The sequence below is a fragment of the Xiphophorus hellerii genome, chromosome 4, assembly GCF_003331165.1.
Source record: "Xiphophorus hellerii strain 12219 chromosome 4, Xiphophorus_hellerii-4.1, whole genome shotgun sequence".
NCBI lineage: Eukaryota > Metazoa > Chordata > Actinopteri > Cyprinodontiformes > Poeciliidae > Xiphophorus > Xiphophorus hellerii.
Window position 1 is genome coordinate 25,950,875 of NC_045675.1, and position 23,990 is coordinate 25,974,864.

Here is a 23,990-nt window from a genome sequence, read left to right on the forward strand (position 1 = left end):
ACTTGATCAAAAACGTTTAAAATGGCTCGAACGGCAGACTTGTGGACTGTCTTGGACTACTGTTACAGCTGTAAGATCAGACTGTAATACCCTCAGTGTCCAGCAGATGTCTCCTTGCTCCACTACCGTAGGACTGTATTGCGTTCCTGGCATCTACAGCACAAAATTGCGTCAATTTAAAAAAAAAAAATAGTGTTGGGTTATGTTCGACGTATTTGTTCATTAATATTTTTCTTACTATTGTGCAATTGCTATTTTTTAAAAGAAGTACAGAAAGAGAATTATAGGAGGAATGGACGACGGGACCTGTTGTAATGTAATAAATGCTTTGATGGGTGAATTTATTAATGGTGAAATAACTTCCCAAACGTCCTCAGAAGATTGTTAAAAGGCAAACTCTCGAAGGAGGATCGATCTTATCCAAAAACTGTCCGGTCGCGTATAGTTTATTAGGAGGAGTTTGTCTCTGAGCCGCTGCCCCCTCTCACGCCACCTTCAGTATCATCATCATTCCCGCATCTTCCCGCAGCTCCAGCGATAATCTGTGGGGAAAGCTGATCGGTTCAACATGGATCTGCTGAATTTCATGCTTTTTGTAGGGATCTCCCTCTGCACAGTGAAAGGTAGGCACTCTCATTAATCAGTTAACAACTTCCAGAGGCAGAGATGAAGATGGAGAACAAATTTATTTGAAAGCAGATGATCGTGTTTTGTTTTGTTTTGTTTGTTTTTTTCCCCCCTCCAGGATTTCTGCTTTTCTTGTGAGTAAAATGTTGCTGGGTTGATTTCCTGATTGAACACAGCCAGTGTGTCTTAATTTATCTACCGTGTATCCCGTTCATAAGAGTTAAATCTGAATTTTAAAACATTTAAATACATTAGGGAGTTAGTTCGAACTGTATACATCTCATCCTTTTTGGGGCCTGCTGGATTTAAGTCAAATAAAGAATGAAAAAACGGGGAGGGGGGGGTAAATATGCATTTGCAAGAAAAAAAATGACTAAATGTTCAAACTAAAAATCTTTATAAATTCATCATCAGATCTTCATCCCCCCAAAAAAATCATCATCATCCTGCTTTCCTGTGATTGTAGTGTTGTAAGTATTGCATTTGTTTTGTCTTTTTTAATTTACCTCATTGCAGAACATCTATTAATGACACTACAAGTTAATTTGGCTTTATTTTTGTGAATTGATTAAACTGTGATGCAGCCAGGAAAGAGGCCACTCCACTTCTCATTTTTTTTGTGCCAACTCCATCAGGACTTCCCTTTTCTAATGACCTTCTGAAGGCACTCCTGCTTGTTGTGGGTGTAAGTTTCAGTCTGTCAGCACTGAACTTGTTGCAACGTCTGCTGACCCGCTCTCTGTGTGACTGATTTAAAGAGGGACCTGCCTGCAGAGGACTACACCAATGACTCACTAAGTCTGAAGATGTCAGCACAGCCTCTTCCTAAAGATGGCCTGTGTGTTCTGGGTGACAGAAACGCAGATGCAAACAGAGATGGCTGCAAAAGCTCCAGCTTAGAAAAAAAAAAAAAGAAAAACAACTTCATTGTGGGATTGAAAGTTTTAGAATAATATCTTCCATTGTGTCATTTGTTGCAATGTCTGTTTAGCACAGTCTAGAAGAACGTATTTAAATCGCCCAAACTCTTAAACTGACTTGTTTTGAATTTTGAATAGCAATTGACTAAAAGGCAATCACCCACTGTTGCTCTTCAATTTTACACTTTACTGGCTCTTGTTCAAGCAGACTTGAATGTTAGGCAGATGGAAAGAAACGAGTGCATGCACATTGCTGCACAACATAAATGCCCGATCACGTCTTGGTTAAGTGAGGTCCTTGTCTTTCGTTCTGCTGTGCTGGGTGAATTTGATTATAAGGTCAAAAATAATTTGCTTTTGTCCTTCTTTAAGTTTGAGCTGATTTCCAGCAACGTATCAACGGATCATAATAGTAAATTAGGAACGTCCGCTGTGATGTAAATGTTTCCGCATTGTACTACAACAACCCGCACTGATTACACCTCGATGATTCTCAGGGTGAAACTTGACTATGGTGGGATCAGAGAGAGGAGGAACCATCAACAGGGCTTTTGTCCCCCACAAGCTTTCAGCGAATCTTTTATAACGAAAGAAGTGGATGAAAAGGGAGACCGGAGAGACGTCTACCGAGAGTGCACTCTCAGCCAAATCATCAGGATAATGCGCTTCTCATAGGTGGTTTTGGATAATTGGGCTGTGGCCATTAGTGAATTGAGAGGACGGTGCCAGAAACACTCCGTAACTCAGGACATGAAACAAGAGTGTGTTAAAATGAGAGACAGGTCTGATTTGAGTTTTCACTGCAAGATGGATCGCATCCAGGTTTTGGAGGAGGATTGGTTTGCCTTGGCCGGGTGTGTTTCAGCACCTTGGATGTGACCACAGTGACATTGATGGAGTTTGCACTTTAAATATGCCACACGCTGAAACTTTACAACCCAAAATATAGAGTCAAGCTGCATATCAGTAACTTCTGAGTCAAATACAATCCAAAAATTCTCTTTTCTGTTTTAACCAAACCTGCAGATCCAACAAGATTTAGCCATAGGTTTGATCAAAATAATAACCAGAAATTGAGTTCGGTGCCAAGCCTCTTTTTTTGTTTTCTTAAAGTGTGTTTTATTGAGATTTCACTTAACAGAACAGCACAAAGTGGATAACTGAAACTGAAGAATAATCACCAATGATTTCCACTTTTTTTTCTTTTATAAATTTAAATCTGAAGAGTGCAGCATACCCGTCTAAATCTTATTGTAAAAGCATTATGTACTGGAATCAAAGCTGCAAGACTTTTGGGGTCTGTGTCTACATACTTTGTCTATCTAGAGACAGAAATTTCTGCGATTTTTTTAAATTCAAGGTCAGCCACATGGGATGTAGGATCTATAAACATCAGTTTTACAGTTTTGTGTTAAGTGGTCTTTGACTAGACCATTCAAAGCCATGAATGTTTTGATCTAAACCACGAGACTGACTGTAGCTCTTAGTGTCGAAATCTTACATCTTCTGCAGTCTCATCAGGTTTTCATCCAGCGTTTCCCTAAATTTAGCTTAATCTACTTTCCTGTCTCTGCTGAAATTATTTTTCACAACTTTGCCTCTGCCATGTCTGGATTTTTCTTTGGTCCCCATTATGTTGTCTGTTAGCTAATGCTCTTCAAAAATCCTCAAAGCCCTTCCCTTGCCAGCTGTGAAGCACTGAATTTCTCTTCGGTTATCAGAGTAGAGGGGACTTCTGCTCTTCATGACTTTTGAGGCTTAATCCTTTCAGTAGGTTTTCTGTAGCTGATGCATTTCCTCTTATCTCTGATAGACAGCTTTTGCTCTTGATCTAAAGAAATTGATTGAACATAGACGAACAGCTCAGTCTGAGCCACATAACTTAGTTTGTGCTGTTGACAGTGTGACGCGTTCGTGGCTTTATGCTTGCTTTTCAGCATATTTGGATTCTTTGGTGTAAATAGATAACAAGGATCATGTTTGCGTAGATGTTTTATAAGTGTATGTCCATGTATGCATCATCTGAGCCTTTGTTGTAACCTGTTTACTCTGGCTTTTCTCAAGTTCAATGCAATGTTCAACATTGAAACTTGCATTCCATCATTCCCGCCTTTCTAGAAATAATCTATTTTCCCATTAAGGCAATCATTGAAATGTCAATCTGCGTGATTGCAAAGTGAATCAAAACATCCGATGCTGTACATAATCCTGCCAAAAGCAATGTTATAAATCAGAAAGGAAAGAAATGCTGCAGAAAGCTGTTATGAAAGGAACACTAACATTACAGCTGATTAAATTAAATTAAATTAAATGTTTACTCTTTTGATGTGCGTTGATTGCTTACTCTTTTCATCCTTGCTGAATTTAATACGAAGAACAAAGCACCATATTCAAATCTATTCATCCCATTCCACCAACACCATAGACGTGTTACTCATTCTGAGGAGTGTTACAAATCTGCAGGTCTTTGCGTTGTTTTTAAACATTTATTTATTGTCGTAAGACAAAAAATTTCTGATAAGTCCAGCTATTAGGAGTGCGATTCTTATTGCTCATTGTTTCTAAAATGAAAGAAATTTGAATATGTGACGACATCTGTCTTTTGGGTCGATCCTAAAACCACTATGGGATATATATTTGGTGAAACACTAATTAAAGGGTTCAAAATCAACATTGAACTCATGTTAAATGGGAATGATCTAGGCCAAAATTTGCTCAGAGTCTTAAAGGGTCTACATCAATAGTTACCAAACGTCAAAAAAAACAAAAAACCCTCCAACTCACAAAATAACTATGAAGAAAACTTGTTACCATGATATAGTAAAGTATACAAGAATTACCACCAAGTTATTTACACAGGGGTCTAACGACAACTCAACCTGCTTTAACAGCATTACTTTTTATGCAATTGTAAATAAATCAGAAAATATTACTGGAAAGTTCATTCATTCCTGCCTCTCAATTCACATATATAAATTAGATGTAATATTCAAAATATTATATCAAATCAAATTTTAATACAGAAATATGGATTTAATGGAAAGCAAATTCAATACTTGCTTAAAAAGGAAAACTGCCTGTGACCTTAGGGAACATCTGTAATTAAGAGAGTATTGATTAACTATTTGCTCTTTTCTTCTGCAGTTTCTCAACAAGGTCCATCTCAGCGCAAGTTGTACAGTAGTCTGATGACCGGGTACAACCCGCTGGAGCGACCGGTTTTCAACGACTCTCAGAGCCTCACGGTTTACTTTGGCCTCAGCCTCATGCAGATCATGGATGTGGTGCGTAAATGATCTGTTGCAATAAAAATATTCCTAAAATAGTTATCTGTAGCAACTAACACCCAGTCTGATGTAGAAATTAGAAACTCGAAAAATGTGAGAAATGTTATTTTCAAGCATTGCAGGCAGCTTGTACATGACAGAAATTTCCCTTAGAGGCATTTTAACTCTAAAATCGCAATCTGTGAAGCTAGCCTGGATGCTTACTTATTGTTTTCTATTTCTGAAATGAGAGAAAACATTAAAGCAAACAGCGACGTGTGCAAATAACGATTTATTAATTTATCAACAGGATGAGAAGAACCAGGTTCTAACAACCAACATTTGGCTTCAGCTGGTAAGAAGTTATTTTTTATCCATAAAAGTCACAATAAAGATAAGGTGTATGTTTATGATTAAGCAACAACATGCATACAGATTTTGTCGCATTATTACCACAGACTTCAGTGAATTTTATTTTAATTTTATGGGACAGATCAACCCATTTTTCAATTTTTAATTTTCTTTTTTTGTTTACAAAATGTATGGTATGCCTATGCTAGGTTGCCCCTGATTCAATACTTTAATGAAAAACCAGCTGCACATGTTTTCTACAGAAGAAAGACTTTGTCCATTCTTTTTTGCAAAATAGCTCAAGGTCAGTCATTTGGCGTGGAGAGGATATGTGCATGTGGACTTTGACTATGCTGTTTTTCCATATTAAAATCTGTTTTAAACGTTTATCTTGTCATCCTGGTTTTATTTTACCAGATAACCTTTGATATGCTTGCTGTGTCTTCCCTGATTGTCCCATTTGAGCTTTCGAATCTCTGCTGCTTCTAGGTCTGTCCCTGTCCCCTGCATGTTTCGGGGATGTGAACGCTTACGCAGGGCACTGTATCGTAATTTTCCTTAATATCAATTATCATGTGAATAGTTGTGCGATCCGAACCCACCCGAGCTTGCACAGGATGAGAGGGAAAGCTGCAGCCTATTCAGTTGTTAAATTATTTGCAGATAATTTCATATGAACAATTCCGCTTCTTCATTTAAGGCTTTATAGCTCTTTATGGCGCAAAATTACTCAACAGATTGATGTTTTATCCATTGGGTAGTTTAATCAGTGAGCCTTAGGGACGTGGTTTGTTCACCTACTAGAACATAAATATGAATTCTGCTTAAATGCATTATTCACATTTAAATTTTAGCAACCTTTTTTATTTCCTTTTCTGTCCATCTTCCACAGGAGCAATAAAAACCTTTCTCCCTTGTGTGGTGAAATGAACACTGGAGCTTTATTGCGGCTTGTCCGTTTTGTGACACCATACTTCCCTTCTGCTGCATCGTCAGCAAGCTCTCCCGATGCTGCTTGGCCTGGTTTAAATCACTCTCTGGAATCACAGCAGCAGTCTGACACACACACACACACACACACCCACACACACACACACACAAGCACAGAAGCACCAGCTCAGACAGCAACCTTTGGATCAACTATTTGTTGGCACTGATTTAGTATTCTTGGTGAAAAACCCAAGAGAAAAAACTTGAATCTCCCAAAGATGCATTCAATATCACAAGATAACTCTGAAAGCTCAAACTCAATCAAAGAGTTTTCATAAATGGATAATACATGCTTAGCCTTTATCTATTACCATAATATGCTTATTAACACACAATATGATTAAAAGTTGTCTTTTTTTAAACTCAGACCTAATTATTAATGTCTCTGGACTAATGCGATGCTGCATTTTGTTTAATTGGATCGCACATTCGCAAGTATTTAGAAAATATTGCATTTTAGCGAGCCAGTTTCTCTGTGAAAAAAGCTGTTTTCAGGTTTCAGCTTTTAAACTAGACCAGTGAGCCTTACAGCGTGCTTTGCTCAGCCTTTAAACACTGACCTTTATGTTCTTTCATCCTGATGACAGCCATTGTTTGAACACCGTGGTGTGAATGAATTAAAGTTGGACTACAGGGCAGATTTCAAAAAGGCCCTTTATTAAAAGGTATTTATTCAAGAAATATCAATAACTAGTGGGCCATGCACCCTGCTGCGCTCTGATCCTGTTACAGACTTTTAGGTTTTGCCTAAACGTATCGATTTGATCGTATAAACATAAGACGGCATAGAGCAGCGTTCTCAAATTTCTCAATTAGTTTGGATCATTGTATTTATCATGAGGCACCTTTTAGAATGAATCAGAACTTCAGTTGTTATTTATGGGTGAAATGATTTAGCTGCTTGGAGAAGATCGCTCCAAACTCTCTCTGCAAACATTCCCGGTGAATGAAAGTAATAATATTCATCCCCTCACTTTTCCTCCTTCTGCTGTTATTATGCGCCGTTACTATGTCAAAATCTCTACTGCTTTTCATATGGCGTACGTCATGACAAACATAATTTCTCTGAGACACTCTGCTGAAGATTAAACCCGGCTCCTGGTTGTATAAATTCACCCACAAGCGCCGCTTTCTGTCGGGTTAAAATGTCACTGCGGTATGAAGAGTTCTCTTAAATCCCAGGCTAATCAAAGTGGAGCCGCGCATAAAGAGAATGTTGAGGGAACATGTGCCTGATGAATATGTTATGGTTTTACATTTCACAGTACTGGAATGACTATTACCTCCAGTGGAACCCAGTGGACTACCCAGGCGTGACCAACGTGAGATTTCCCGACCATCTCATTTGGAAACCAGACATTCTGCTTTACAACAGGTTGGCTTTAAAACACCACACTGCTTTGTCTGGTAGCTCCGTAAATCAGCGGTTCCCAAACTTTCAAGCTTCTGACTCAAAAGAATTTAAATATAAGAGAGTCATGACCCCTAGAGGAGCCAGTTAAAAAGAGGCGCAATGGCAACACAATCAGCATCAGCCAATATGCGTACCAAAGTAAACACTGGACATGTGTACTTTGGTTTAATCTTCATTCACAAATCTATTAGTGAAGCTTCTGAAAGAGCTGAGTCTTGTGTCTTTTTGCGTTTTTTTTTTTTTTTGTCATGCAGACAATTTTGATGCAACACAAATTGGACATAAATTGAAGTTTGTTGATTATCGCTGCATCATTTATTATCCTGGGACTGATTCATTGATGAGGTTGACCTAAAGAATGTCAGGATCTGTTATTGTGCCACAGTGTAACATTTTGAACTTGAAGCAATTTCCACATTTAATAAATTAAATTAAAATGTAAAATAACAAGCTAGACGCTGGCTTTCTGACAGCTAACACTGTGAACACAGGATAGATCTCCTTTATGGGTAAATTAGGTTGGAGCATGCAAGTTTTGGCCATCTTGTTTTCCCATCATCTTTCTAGATTTTTTGGGACTGCTCTTATGCTCACTGCTTTTTAGCTCACTTAAACAGATGATTATTGATTTTTACATGTCTTTGTTCATTAACCCCGAAAAGATCCATTTACAGGCTATTTCCAGCCACCAGATTTTTATTAAAAATGTGTTGCTCTTGCAAAGACTCTAACCTCTAAATTGACTCCCCTTATACAAGATCCACCACAATAGGCATGAGGTACTTTCCCCTACATAGCCATCCTTTGTAGTATTGCTGAAAGCTCCATTTTGGACTCATCTGACCAAAGCACACAGTGCCAGTTAAAGACCCCATTGCACCATGCATTTATTTTTTTTGATGACTGGGCAGAAAAGGTCTTTTTGCTGGCATGCTTTTCGAAACAACCAATTGACAATTAGGTGGTATCTAGAGGTTGCTATGCAGCCTTACAGACTCTAATGCCTCTCCATGCTGCCGTTCAGAGCTTTTCAGATACTTTTTCTTCCCTTATATATCCTCATCTAGCCTCGATCCACTTATTCCAGTAAAAAGAAAAAAAAAACTTTTATAGGTTTAGGTTAGAAGCTATTTTCCTTGAAGCCTTTTCCCTTATGACAATTCTACATTTGCATAACTTGAATGACATGCTGTCTTGTCGTTCCCATTTCCAAGAAGAGAAATTGGTATTTGTGTCACTTCACATTTACACAGCACGGGAACAGGAAGTCACAAATTACTAATTAAAATGTTTTAGCCACTCTTTTTAATGTCACTCACCAGAGTAGTAAAATTCAGATTGATAGAAATGCTTTAGTTACGTTTATGTGAAATGGATTCCTATGAGTTCTGCTGGTGTTTGTGTTGAAAACAATTATTTTTCTCATTTGTTTTTCCTCAGTGTGAGGTTATGCCACTGCAGTATTAATTGTGAAAGGTCTCAAATATAATGTTTTTGATTAGGTTATAGTTTACAAATTTGTTGTCCTTTTTTGGGTTCTTTTAGCTTTCATTTTTAATTTGAACAAATTCATGACAGACTGATATATTTTTACTGGACGGATCTACTTACATTTGTAATCAATCGACCCTGCTGATGTATTGTTCTTTTTATCCTCTGATCGTTCCAGAGCTCAGAAGCTCCATGTTGACAGTTTTGCACATGTAAAACAAAAGTTTTCCTGCTGCAAAGCTTCATAAGCACATTGAAACAAAAACTAAGAACATAAAATTGATTCATTTTCCAAAGTCATGACTCGCTCGCTATGGAAGCAGTTTTTAAGACAAGAACATTACAATTCAAGGTTAGCTTTTTATATATTCAGGACCATCTAGATCCGTGATCTGGAGCAGTAAATCATTTTGACAAATGAATAAAATTCTATTAGAGGAGATAGGAGAAAGGGCTTTTATTATAGGTCCCTAATGGAAAGAGCACCAGAGATCATCATTAATCAATGTTTATAGGTTCTGAACAACCAAATTACAAGCACTCAACTAAGGGGAAAAAGTGTCGGGCCTTATTTTTCATTGTGCTTATAAGTCAGACTTGTTGGGGTCAAGCTGCTTTCTGTTTTAACTTCGGCTTAACATTTTGTCATTTGGAAGTGATATGTAGATGCTTTCGGGGAGGATGAGGATAAACGCCAGAGAGCTGTAATTAGCGCTGCACTTCGTCCCCATGGCGACATATAGATACGAACATTTGCTCTCAACTACTGAGAGTGTTTGAAGCCATGCCTTGGTTGCAGGTGAAACTCTGGAAAATTCTGACGTTGTCTCTGTGTTTCTTTTGTATCCTGTGTGCAGTGCAGATGAAAGGTTTGATGCAACATTTCATACCAACATTTTGGTCAACTCCTCAGGCGCTTGTTCGTATCTTCCTCCAGGTGAGAATTTTAATCTCAGCTCGTTGTCAGACCTGAACCACCAGCGGAAGTTTGACATTATTACTTTGGTTTTTCCATGTATCATTGCGAAATTATTCATCTGAAATAAGTTTGCTATGCTTACCCATAACTAAACATTATATTCTGCTTCTGATGCACAGCTTGACTGTGAAATAAGGTGCTATCGTGCACTCTGGTTTCAGATAAGCCGGCTAGATCATAGTGTTATTACTAACTGACTTATGTGGTGTTAAAAGCAAAATATGATGCAATCTGTATGACATCTTTTCTCTACAAGCCTGTCGTTTTAAGCAAACAATTGCCCACATCTGATCTTAAATTACTCCATGCAATAAACCTGCTGACCCCCTATAAGAAATGCCAACTATAAAAATATTTTTGCATGCCTTATGACGGAACAAATGTACACAAGGACTGGGAGATGATGACTTGGAGGAGGAAGAATAAAATATTGCTCTAGTTTGAGAGAAAAAAGTAAAAAAAAAAGAAGAAGAAGTTTGGATCCTGTTACAGGAAACTGCTGAACAAACTGGGTCAAACCGAACTTCTGCTGCATCAGAATCGTTGGATGCATTTTAAAGCGGCCCATCAAATATGTAGTGTGATCCACACAGTTTTGATCATTAAGTTTTGTTTTCTGCTTCAGTTAACTGGTGTCGCTTCAAGATAAAAGAAAATAAATAAAAAATCGTCCCTTTACAAGGCATCAAATCTGTAGTTCAGAGAGAAAAGTTGCCACTTGATTTAGTCATCTCTGGAAAGTACATGCTTTTTTACAGTTCTTACGTCGCAGAATGCAAGAATATATTTAAATGTTTTACTGGGACGTAGTCAACCAAGATGAATCCAGCTCACAAAATTACGCTGGTTTTGAAAGTTATGTCAGTTCCATTACATTGTTTACAATAGAAAGGGTGTAAAGGTAAACGTTTACTAAAACTATCTCTACAGAATTTGGCCTAAACAGCTATAAGTTAATCCACCTAGGAGAATTATAATTTTTCTACTTCTCTTTTCAGTTCAAGTTCACTTTGGTCTCACAAGTTTGCAATAACCCTCAATGAGTTCAAAGTTCAATTAAATATCAGACTGACCACTGTTGTCATCATTTATATAACAAAAACTAACCAAAGTGTGAGGGAAAAAAACAAAACAGCAGCTTTAGTAATTACAGTTTTTTTCTCTACCACTTCTTCTTTGCATTTTTAAAGATTAATGTTTAAAATGCAGAAGTACAGTACAGACCAAAAGTTTGGACACACCTTTTGATTCAATGAGTTTCCTTTATTTTCATGACTATTGATATTGTAGATTCACACTGAAGGCATCAAAACTATGAATAACACATGTGGAAATATGCACTAAACAAAAAAGTGTAAAACAACTGAAAATACCCCTTATATTCTAGTTTCTTCAAAGCAGCAACCTTTTGCTGTGATTACTGCTTTGCACACACTCTGCATTTTCTTGATGAGCTTCAAGAGGTAGTCACCTGAAATGGTTTTCACTTCATAGGTGCCCTGTCAGGTTAATAAGTGGGATTTCTTGCCTTATAAATAGTCATGAAAATAAAGAAAACCCATTGAATTAGAAAGGTGTGTCCAAACTTTTGGTCTGTACTGTATGTATGAATGTTCTGGCCCTTAAAAAAGCACATTCTTGTAATTATATACTTATGCAAAGCTTAAATACATTGGTATTTAGTTAGTTTGGAAATATGTTATGGCAGCTCTGGAATAGAAGCAGACTGCCTGATAATTTGAGACATCTGTTGTATAATTATATCGTCTGAGCTTCAAGCGGAACTTCAACTTTTTATAGACGAGAAAAAACTGTCATTTATTAGGAAAGGAGTGTTAATTTGGTAAATGTGGCTCTAATGATCTGACTAATTTATTATTTATTTATTCATTTATTTCGAATAGACAATCAAAAGCAAAGACGGAAGAAAATAAGAGAAGTAGTCTTGCCAACTAACATGGCTAATAAATACATTTCAGATATTTCAACATGAATATTTAAAAGAAATTTTTAAACTCTGGCAGCAACTCCGTCTTCGCTTGGCAAATCGTTATCATGTTGGCTAAAATTTGCTGATAAAGCTCCTCAAACTAAGTAATTCTTCTGAGTAATTCCCTTATATGTTCACTCACCAGTGTAATTAGCTGCCTAATGGTTACCAAATGTCACAAACATATCTTCAAACAACTCCTAAATTATTCCCAAAATTTTTGCAGAAATGGCTCATGTTAGTTTAAAACTCTCACTTTTCTAATTTCCCATCACAAATAGCTGTGCTACTTTAAATGATTACTTGCTTATAGAAAGTTTATTTCTGATTATGGTTTTATTTCCCTCTTCTCTGCCACAATAATTGTATTTCTTTTAATTTGGTCAACAGGAGACAATCAGAAGAACGAGTTGACTGCACCTCGTGACATTTTGAGTCACACATAAAATAACAAATTGAACTAATTCAACAAAGTTTTAATATGTGCCTTTTAATTCTGTGTAGTTTTGCATGATGTAATATAACTTCTAAGAGCCTTAACACATTGATGGAGCAGTACAGGAAGTGTTGGCACTATACTCTGCGTGACGAAACTCTTCTCCCGATCAACATCTTGTAGACTGGTTAAAGATACAAGTTTCTCTAAAACCATAAATAACACATGCATGCCCAAACACTGATTTACATAAGGGAACTTACTGAAACTGAAGGCCTCACTGACACAGCCAGTAATTACTGCTCCCCCTTTGGCAGGCTCCTCTTCCCACTTTATCCCTTACAATGCAAAAAGCCTTGGCCTGCTCTGCGGCGGCATCTTAATCAATACCAACGTAAATAGCTCCATCACTGAACCTAGTCCGAATTGATTGCATCTGGCAAAAACAAATTACCTCTCATCTTTACTCCGAATTGAGCCTCTTTTAAAACTGGCACAAAATAATGATACGCTTCACACGGCCACGTGGCTGTAATAAATGAGTCAAATGTATGCAAATGTGACCCGCAGCCTGCAGATAAATCATTGAAGTTTCCTGACATTTATTTTTACTACTGAGGGTTTTATGGCAGTGAATAAGTGCCGTTATGTTTGTTTGCCACCCATCACTTTTCATCTCCTTTCCATCTCTTTCGTTTTCATTGCAGTGGGCGAGAGAAGAGATCTTGTTTACTGCCAGCATCTCATCTTTCTTAAATATGGATGGGAATTGCTGTGGCTGTCTCGAAGAATTAGTCTTCTCTTTTATCCTGATGTCAATTTGAATTTTTTGGCTCTTCACTGGATGGATGAAACTGACTCAATGTCTTCCCGGAATAAAAACTCTCTGCTGCCTCTCCTGTTGGTTTGGCTTTTTTTTTTTGTTGCATCGTCATGTGTTTTTTTGTTTTGTTTTGTTTTGCTTTGTTTTTTTGTTTTTTGAGTTGCCTTATTGCGTTTTGTCAGGCCAGGGAGTGGGAAGAAATACTGACTGTCAAAAGTTTACACACCCATGTCAAATGAAAAAAAAAAAGTTCAGAAGAAGAAACCTAAAAAAAAAAATAAGAAAGGAAAATTACCTGTATATTTCTGAAGTAGCACAACAAAATCAGTGACTTTGACTGCCAAAAAAAAAAAAAGAAAAATCACAAAATCCCGTATTTTCTTGTTCATGCAAGCAAGTACTGGGCGAATCCTGGAATTTTATCTTAGGCTCATTAGATCACTGTCCTTGGTCAAATGTCCCCACTTAAACACCCAGGTTGTTGCAGATGTTGTTCTGTTTGAAATTTAGTTCCCCTCAAACAGATTTTCTCGTTTGCTAGTTGAATTGTAAAAGTTACACATCATGATAAAGGAGGAAAAGGTGTTGAGGGACGACACACGTTCTGAAGCGGCAGAGCGGGCGCTTTCTGTGCAGAGGCTATTAGTCTTCGACGCAGCCATCTGGGGTTTGATGCCTAGCCTTGGGATCCTTGCTGCACATCTTCTCTCCTTTTCTCTCTGCCTGTTTCCTGACTCACAACTTTAGCTGCAGAGAATATCAAGTTAAAGTGTTTAATGTAGATATATTCATCCAAGATCAAAGAGGTGTTCTGTGTCCGTCACCATAAACAGGCATCTTCAAGAGCACCTGCTACATCGATGTCCGTTGGTTCCCCTTTGACGTCCAGAGGTGTGATCTGAAGTTTGGCTCCTGGACGTATGGAGGCTGGTCCCTGGATCTGAAGATGGTGGAGGCAGACATCACTGGCTACATCGCCAATGGAGAGTGGGATCTTGTTGGTAAAAGGGTGGCCTTTTTGTCATTACTCGGGGTTTTGCTTTTCATCACACTGCTGCTTTGACAGATTATTATTATTTTGTCTGTTTGTTCATTTGTTTTTTCTTGCTTGGCAGAGGTGCCAGGTCGAAGGAACGAGCGTTTTTACGAATGCTGTGATGAGCCCTACCCTGACATCACCTTCACGGTGGTGATGAGAAGACGGACGCTGTACTACGGCCTCAACCTGCTCATCCCATGCGTCCTGATCTCCACCCTCGCTCTGCTCGTCTTCCTCCTGCCGGCCGACTCTGGGGAAAAGATCTCGCTGGGTTTGGGGAACCGCCGCACACACTCACACAGACATACGAGCAAAATAGTGCAGCTTTGCACATTTAGAAACCTTTGCAGGTTGTCGTCTTTCAGAGGAACATTAAAATGTTGAACGCGTACTGTAAGAAAGTGCAGAGCTGAATTTTTAGAATAATTATCGAATGCCTTTCAAGTTTGGGTTTGGCTGGCTTTCATTAATTATGCAGAGTTGTCTGAAAACGCTAAGCCTGACTAAATCTTGCAATCTTCTGCAACTTTATAACCTACTAAACTAAATATTGAAGATGTTTTTAGGAGAAGAAAGTACTTAGAAAACCTCATTCATTGCACAACTCAAGGTAACACCACTTCTCTGCTTAATATGACAGTGTGAAACTGCAGAAAATACAAAAGCTTCAATTTTGTTTCGTATTCATCTTCGTGTCATCAAAAGATGAGTGACAGGACACTGAAATGAAGTGACTGAGAAAGCAAAACAAATGTTCCTCTTCTGTTCTGGTGTTATGGGTCAGTGCAGTTTTACTGCAGACCTGTAATAAAATGTGGGTTCAATCTGTGTCTTATTTGACTTTGCTGCATCCTGAGTCACTTTTCACCTACATCATTCAGAGAAAACAGTCAGTAGTTGATGGGTTGTCAGAAGAGAGCCGGTGGATACAAGTTTGTCTTTCTTCTGTCAGTTCTTTAAGTCAAGTTGAAGTTGCGTTTCTTGGGGTTAAGTTTGTGTTCAGCGTTAATGGGTGTACAGGTTTCCTATCTGACGGTTTTGTAACCAGATGTATCGACGTCTGCATGACCAGTCAATGTCCTGATGCAATATTGGATGCTTCAGAGATATATTTTGGGCATAAATATACACCGCTGTCAACAGAGTGCATGTCATCCTCTGCCTTTAATTGGGCGACTGCTACGCGTTGTTGCATTGTTCATTTACTGCCTCACTGAACAAGACATGCCAACCAATGTTTTTATTATGACTACTGACAGGCGAAGAGAATAACACGGATTACCTCTTCATCATGGTGCTTGTTAGTAAGGAAGATTTTTTTTTTTGTCAAAAGGAGGAAAAAAAGTAAGGATCTGAGCTAGTTTCCGAGTGCCGACTTGTGATTTCTAGATGGCTGTCTTTGGTGGTCAGTATATATAGAAACTGGTTCCTGGATGAAACTCTGAAAAAACAATGAAACAGCTGCAGGTCTTACTGTATCTTAAACTGGAGAAGAATTTAATGCTGTTTATGAATGAAGGCTTTAGCAATGCCAAATGTTTCACAGTCTGCATGTAGGACAGCCGCTGGTCCATCAGGGTGGACACACTGTTCTCCGATAGCAGAGGACTCTTCATGGAGCATAGAACGCATGCCTCATTGACTCCGGCCTGTTTTGGTATCAAATAGGAAACTAACTTTTACGCCAGTAAGTCGTAATGTTGTGTCCAATCGGTGTGGGTCAGATTTAAAGAGTTTGGGGAAACAAGTAAATGTTCATTTGTTAATGAAAGTCCTGTGCATTTGTGTGTTTCTTCTAGTGTTCATAATTGGTAACTTGTTCATTGAATTATGCTTGTCCACATAATTGTAGACAATATATGTCTACATGCGTACCTGTTAACATTGTTATCACTTTGATGACAATGTTAACACTTTGTTACAGAAATGTTGACCCACTGTAACTATAGACCTGGTCTAATATGAATTATTTTAGGATAAAGTGTGAACTAAGACTGAAGCTTCGCCAAGCAAACTGGTTGTTGGTTAGATCAACTTCATTGAAGGTATCTGCTTGATAGATGATATATTTCTTTCTGCTTTTTCCCCACTTCTCTCATTATTGGGCCTTCCCAACTCAAACAAACTAATACCCCACTAAACCCCAACCTTCAGCCCCATCCATCTTCTTCCAGACACACCACCACTAGCACTAACACTTAGTCTGCAGCATGCATGTTTCCATCCTTATGATCCAATTGTTTCCTTGAATTTATCTTATTTAAACAAATTTCACTGAATTTTGAGCCAAGCCAAAAGTGGTACAGTGTAAAATCAACATAAAGAGCAAGTGGAAGACAAGCAATGAACAAGTGAATTTGTATGGAGACATTAAAGCCTTACACGATAAAATAAGACTTTGAACAACATTTCTCGATTGGTAAGTTTGTTTTCTAATAAAGTACGACAATAAGACACGTTTTTGAAAGTTATGACAGTTTCTCTCATTTTTTTTAAAAATGTGCACTGAGATGTAGTTCACAAACATCCATCTTATAAATATAATTATGTTTGGACTTTCTAAGCCTGTCAGACCTGCAAGGTTGCTTTTTTTTTATCACTATTATTTTTATGTCTTATCCATTTTACTCCTACCAGACCTCAGTGTTGCTCCTTTCCCTTCTTTTGAGTTTTTCTATTACTTCCTCTCCTGTCAGGCGCCACTCTATCCTGGCCTCCTGCCAGGCTGATTATTACTTTGGCATGTGCATGCTACTAACCTCTTGGTTAAAAATAGTCAAGTAATTTAGTCATTTATGACCAGAGCTCTTCAGACTTCACAGCCGAGCCTTTTTATCTTTCTTCTCTCCATCGAAAACATCTTAATATCCCTTTCCACTTGTCTTCTGGGTAATCACCCATTCAGGCTGAACCACTGGTTTGTTATTCACTCACTTCCTTTGTAGCCTTGTGAGCTGAGCAGATAATCAACGCTGGCTGGCTGACTTAATTGTCTGATCAGGAAAACAGAGCAGTCTCATCTCGGTTGTCACAATTGAACTCAGAGCATTATGAATAAGTGATTAAGGCTGCATGAAGGCAGGTTTTGTGGTTGAATAGTGATTTTGTTGTACAGTCTGCGCTGTCTGAGGGAGAGAAGGGTGTTGATTTATGCGGCTTCCTCAAATACCCTGCAGCTGGTTTCCATCATTAACCGTGCTGCGGAGCCAGATGTGCGAACCTGTGTGTGTTTTTCCCCCTCGTATACATTCCCTCTGATGTGTTGATTGCTGGAGGAAATATGAAATGAGACTCGCCCGTTTGAAGTTGATGATAGACTATTATGCGGATCACATTATAAAGCTTCGCATCTCAAAAAATGGATCTCTGAGGAGCTAAAGCTTATGTATAAACTGCCTGCTTACGTGCTGGCACGTCTGCTCGTCAACACGTCAACCTGCCGACTCAATGGCGTTTTTCTTAGGACATTTTGAACACTTTTGAGTGATGGCTGCAGTAACTCAGCCATGTGAACGACCCCATATAGCTACTGATGGTTCCTGCATGAATCGTCCCCGGGGCGAGCCGCTCCATTTGCTCCTTAACTCCCCCAGTCTATTCGGCGAAAACTCCCAGTAGCTGTTCACTATAACTTATCAGAAACTTTTATCTGTTCAATACCGAGTCGAAAACTTTGAATCAGAAACCAGTCCCATTCTCATTATCCATTAGCAGTTGTTTACATCGTGAAAACATAGAAATCATAAAAACATCATACAGTCAACAGCTCTGAAAGCTAATAACAGATAGTAAATTTTTGCAAAGTGCCATCGTTAAAATCATCAATGTACAAATATGTTGGTAAAATTTACATTTATTATGGAACAAAAGCAAATCTAAACAGGTGAATTTTTGTCTTGATTTAAAGGAATTCAGTGTTTCAGCTGTTTTGCGTTTTTCTTTTTTAGAAGTTTGTTCCAGATTTGAGGAATGGTTTGCATGATATGCTGCAATGGTTTGCATTATATATTTTTTGTTTCCCATACACAAGTTCAGAATACAGGCTCAAATTATTCATGCTTGTGTATTTGACACCTTTGACAATCTTCTTGAAGTTATTGTTACAGATATTTTTGACTTGGTTCACACCAACCCAGGTTTTTAAGTATATTCTTTATTTGCCCAGAGGGTTTTATCTTTCCAAAAGCTGAATCTTAGCCTGGTTAATCCATTCAAAAGTTGCCTTAGTTCAGCCTTTAACAATTATTATCATTTTGAAACTCAAAATTTGTGAGGTTTTAAACAATCTGATCCAAGCTGTCAACCTCAAATGAAATGGAATTGGTTTGGATTTTTAGGAACAGCACCAAGAGAAGCATCAAGGCTCAAATCTGTCAGATTGCTGGACTATCAATCCTTCTGCCTGCAGTGAAGCCAGTTTCTCACCACCGCTGGTTAAAAGGGTGCTGATGAAAAGAGAAGTTGTCTCTGTTCCAAGCTCAGTGTTAAAAACTTCAGCTTTGAACACTGAAATTTCCATGTGAAATTTGCTGCTTTTCACATGGACAGATCAAACACCTTCTGGAGACATGTTCTATAGTTAGATATGACATAAATGTAGCCATTTGGCGCAATTAACAGAATGTCATGAGGAGTCAAAATGAGGCTTTCAACTCCAAGGTCTTAATTCTTCTTAAAACTAATTCAAAAGGTTGTGACACCTTCATCATTGCAAGAGCCGTTTGAATGCTTTTTGTCACATTTGCACTGAGATTTGCTTTTCCTTCCCAGGCATTACGGTTCTGCTCTCCCTGACGGTCTTTATGCTGCTAGTTGCAGAGATTATGCCTGCCACATCAGACTCTGTGCCTTTAATAGGTAAGTCCGGCTGAAATTGAAAGCAGCTGCTACGGTTGTCAACCACAATCAATGAAAAGGCCCGGGTGAAAACCCCTGTCATCTTTTTTTTTTTATGATTTTTGTTAAATGTGTTTCTCTGAAATCACAGTGTGGCCAATTTGAGCAGCCATCCAGGATTTGGTCATTCGTTTAATTCAGAGATGAGTCATCCTAGGTGATGTTTCTGCAATACACAGAGAAAGCTTTTCTCTTTCCATTTTTGTGAGACTCTGGAAACTCCAGACCAATCTAACCTGCAAAAGGGGTTTTGAACTTTTCGACAGTTTGTCACATTTCCGCCACAAAACGTTGTTTTTAATTGAAAATGTAAGAGGCCAACCCGAAGAAGCTCTCAACTTTGATGTGAAACGAGAACATTTATTTTACATTTTTAATGCACAGCAATCTGAAAAATGTTGTGCATTATTATTGTGTGGTTCTTAATTGTTAAAATTTAATTTCCCCACAAAGCAGTCTCATTTTATGCTTTTTTTCCCCCCTTGTGATTGTTATCTCAGCTGACTTCTAACGCAACTTTCTGGGTCTTCACTTCTTCTTTCCTCAGCTGAATACTTTGCCACCACCATGGTCATTGTTGGTCTGTCTGTAATTGCAACTGTTTTGGTCCTGCAATATCACCACCATGATCCTGATGGAGGAAAGATGCCAAAATGGGTGAGTCTTGCGATTTTTATTGTTGCTTACAATCTGTGTGGTAGGCTATTTAGTTTACAATGACTACATTTACATTATAACTAAGCTCTTTTAACTTCAGCTGTTGACAAAAAATAAAAAATAATTATATATCATTGCACACAATCCGGGCACTACCTGAGGACGACTCAGGCTCCGAGAGTGTCATCACTGTCGTCAATGAAAACACAAATTATGTAGACTCAACAGAGCTATTGCATACAACGCGTAAGGAAATAATGTTTGTCTCCGTTATTCTGTGATCTGGTAGACCCGTGTGATCCTGTTGAACTGGTGCGCCTGGTTCCTGCGCATGAAGCGCCCCGGCGAAGACAGAGTGCGCTCAGCCTGCCACAACAAGACCCGACGGAGCAGCCTGACCAGCATGGACCTCAACGCCAGCAGCTCCGTCTCCCAGTCTACCAATGGCCACATGCTCTACGTCGGCGTCCGCGGCCTGGAGAGCATCCACTGCTCCACGGCCGCCACCTCTCCCGATTCCGGGGTCCTCTGCGGGCGGCTGATCGGACGAGCCGGCGAGGACGAGTTGCTCCTACCGTCGAGTCAGAGCCCCAACATGGGATACATGGAGCTGGAGCTGGCCAAGATCCTGGACGAGGTGCGGTACATCGCCAAAAGGTTTCGTGACCAAGACGAGGACGAGACCGTGTGCAACGAGTGGAAGTTTGCCGCGTCTGTCATCGACAGGCTTTGCCTCATGGCTTTCTCTCTCTTCACCATCCTCTGCACCATTGGGATCCTCATGTCGGCACCCAATTTTGTAGAAGCCATTTCCAAAGACTTTTTTACATGAGGAGATTGAAATTAAATTTTAAATAAATAAATAAATAAAAATCTGGCACACTGCTAATGAAATGATGTATAAATTCACAGGGCAGTAATCTGGATACAGCCATTTCTTCTGTTTACAAATGTGTATTATGATAAAATGCTCACGGTTTGTCAAAACCAAGTAAAATTAAAACTCAGTCTGCAGTGTGAAAATAAGGAAACAAATCCATTGCATTATAATGTGACTCCACCCCACACTTTGAAGAAAATAAATGCTATCGCTTTGTACTGTCTGACTACAAATCCAATTGCTATCATCAATGTAATTTGTGAATAATGTAGCTTTGGTTTGCTGTGTGACTTCTTCATTGTAATGTACAGTTTTGCTAAAATATAATAGGAGTCCAACATTACAGACCAGAAATATTGATATCTACATGGCATTTTACCAGAAGGTGTAGAAGAGTAAAAGAAAACCTGCAGCACTCATCACCTGCAAGCTGTTGATTATGTGTAAACTAACAGCAATTGGATGAAGAGGTGGGGGTTGCATTCAAACAGTGACGCCATTCGGGTTTGAAACATTTGGATTACTACATATGTTATATTATTTAAAAGCCCTTCACTGTCACCCCAAAAACACTGAAGTGTAAGTCAGTGGGTCCATGGGGACATCGGTGTCCTCGTGACAGGTGGTCAACATCTTCAGCCCAGGATGTTTTCCCCCCAAGGTTTGTCAAAGCTTCTCACAAGCATCTAGTCTTCACATTGGTGTTTTCTGATTATCGCAGTTGTCATAATTAACGGTAGACCTTATTTAGCCGACATAAAGCTGAACATTTTGCTGAATCTTAGCTACCTTGTCTACTCGGTGGTCCATTAGCACAATAGTTTTCCGTTCTCTTCAGTGTCTTTTTGATATTGGCTTCCATTTTAAGATCATTTTATTGTTTTCTGTGCTTCATTATATGATATCCCCTCTCCAATCAACTTCTTGAACGAGGAATGGACTAAAACCATCATGAACCACTTCTGGTGACTTCATCCTTAGTTAGCCAGAAATACACGTTGAAAGAAAAATGCAGCCAATCTTTTTTAGAACTGATAAAACCAACATCATTCCATCTGAGTCTGGAAAGCTTGTCAGACCAATTGTGAGGTATTGTGGGTTGGGTATCAAGCTATGGGGATGTTTTCTTACTGTGGTGTCTTGGCCATTTATCACACATCACTGCATATCATGGATCAATTCATAAATGTGCTAGAAGAGGCTTTGTTGTCTTCTGCCAAGGAGGAAGTGCCCTTGAGATTGGTGTTTCAACAACATAGTAACCCCAAACACACCAGTAAAACCAGCCGCTTCATGGTCCCAAACCAACAACATAATGCTATATAACAACCAACATAATGCCTGCACCTTAATTCAACAAAAATCATGTAGGGTGACATCATACATGCTGTTTCAGTGGTTAAACTAAGATATGTAAGATTGTGGAACAGAGTCCTATCGTCCTGAGTTGAAATAGCTGTTCACTGGTTCCAGATGTTGGTTGTTCATTAAAAGCTGATGTGAAGCAGTTTTCAAAAACAGCAGACATCCAGCTCAATATTAGCTCATTAATTCACAGGAAAGTTTAATTTTCAACCATTTTCAGTACATTACATAATGAAAATGAGTACTACTCCAGTTATTAAATAGCAATGCAGGCTCTGCTATTTTGTTGAACGACGTAATGTTCCTTACCTTTACTTTCCATAGACTGAGAATAAATTTGATGCTTTTCTTAATACGTTGATTTAAAGCAGAATGTTAATAGTGTTTGCAATGCTTTATAATAGCTATTATAAGAATGGTGAAATTTACTCACTTTTAAATCAAACTGCTGTCAGTTTTAACACAACTGTTAGTCATATTGCATATATGATACCTAAAAAAGCTACAGTATCTTGCATCATGTAAATATTCAAAACTGAAGAAAAAAATTGCAATGTTGTTTGCCTTTCTATATACATAAGCTCCTTGCTATAGTCTATTTTTAATTGTTGGTTCACCAGAATTTTCTTCTAGGACTTTATTGATTAAAGAATGATGGCCTTTGTCTTTATTATTACATTTAAGTGTTCGCTCTTGTTCACTGAACAATTTAATAATAAATGTGATTTTTTTTCTTTTCTTGAAACTGGAGTCCTTTATTGGTACTGTACCCTTAAAAATGACATGGATTTACACTCCATATTCCACTCCAAATTAAACCATGAATTTGAGCTTTTGCATACTGAAAAAGGAAAACTAAGAAAGTGAGATTTTCTTTTTTCTGTTTGTAGTTATTAACAAGGCTTCAGTGTAGTGAGACATATTGAGAGCGATATACCAAAACTAATTTCGCTCCCTCAACGCCTTCATTAAAGCAGAAGGTTATTTCAGTAGTAGTTAAGATGTGCACTAAAAGTTACCAGTTTTGATAGACAGTTGTTGCATTTTGAGATGAGAGATCATACACTCTTTTATCCATTGCCTGTCTACCATGATGCTGTTTATTATTTATTATTGTCTAACAATCCTCTGAGACTTTCACAGAACAGCTTTAATTGTACTGAGATTAAAGAACACACAAGCAGTCTACTAATTTGGTGTTGTCGCAATGGATTAGGAACATCTGAATTAGCTGAGTAAGAAAAAAATTACATTTTTCAGATTGATGAGAATTTCTGGTTATAATGTAAATTGTTTCGAAGGGTGTGAAAAGGTGCTGTATATTGCTATGTCAGAGCAAAATCTAAAATACTTAAAAGAAAATGTTTATATACCCGTGGCACTAAAAAAAAAAATAGCTGGCGAAACAAACCTGCCATCTTGTGGCTGTACATAACAAATACAAACATAATTTTTTTTTTTTTAAATATGCTAGGAAAAATATGCTCTTAGGTTATAATTTATTAAAAGTTTCAGATTGCTAAATGTTCCACATGTGACCCAACAAACTGGAAGGCAATATGTAGGTAAAAACTCAGGAAAGTTTTCATGGGAATTGGGACTGCTTCCGAGGTCCGAGTAATTTGGCCGTAATTAGTGTCGTCATTAAAAGCTTTTATTATCACATTTATTGCTCTTTTTTTTCATTTTACTAAGCATTCGTAAAAAAAAAAACATTTTATAATTTGGGCAAACATTTCGTGTACAGGAACATTTTCATTTTATTTAGTGTTTATTTATTGTAAAAAAAAAAATGTAATAGTCCCAGTTTGTGTATCGTATATATGCCAATATGATTTTAGATTCAAATGAGGTTACTGTGAAGGA

General features: G+C 38.2%; 1 protein-coding gene across 1 annotated transcript; it reads left to right on the plus strand.

Annotated features, from left to right (window-relative positions):
- The first annotated feature begins 205 nt into the window (after window positions 1–205).
- On the plus strand, window positions 206–22,869 carry LOC116719032 (neuronal acetylcholine receptor subunit alpha-7-like). Its single transcript, XM_032561387.1, has 10 exons — window positions 206–623; window positions 4,692–4,831; window positions 5,124–5,168; window positions 7,420–7,529; window positions 9,917–9,996; window positions 14,121–14,288; window positions 14,403–14,597; window positions 19,097–19,183; window positions 19,770–19,879; window positions 20,169–22,869. Exons 1-10 carry the CDS (start codon window positions 569–571, stop codon window positions 20,709–20,711), a joined length of 1,533 nt encoding a protein of 510 aa, XP_032417278.1. The 5' UTR covers window positions 206–568; the 3' UTR covers window positions 20,712–22,869.
- The last annotated feature ends 1,121 nt before the right edge of the window (window positions 22,870–23,990 follow it).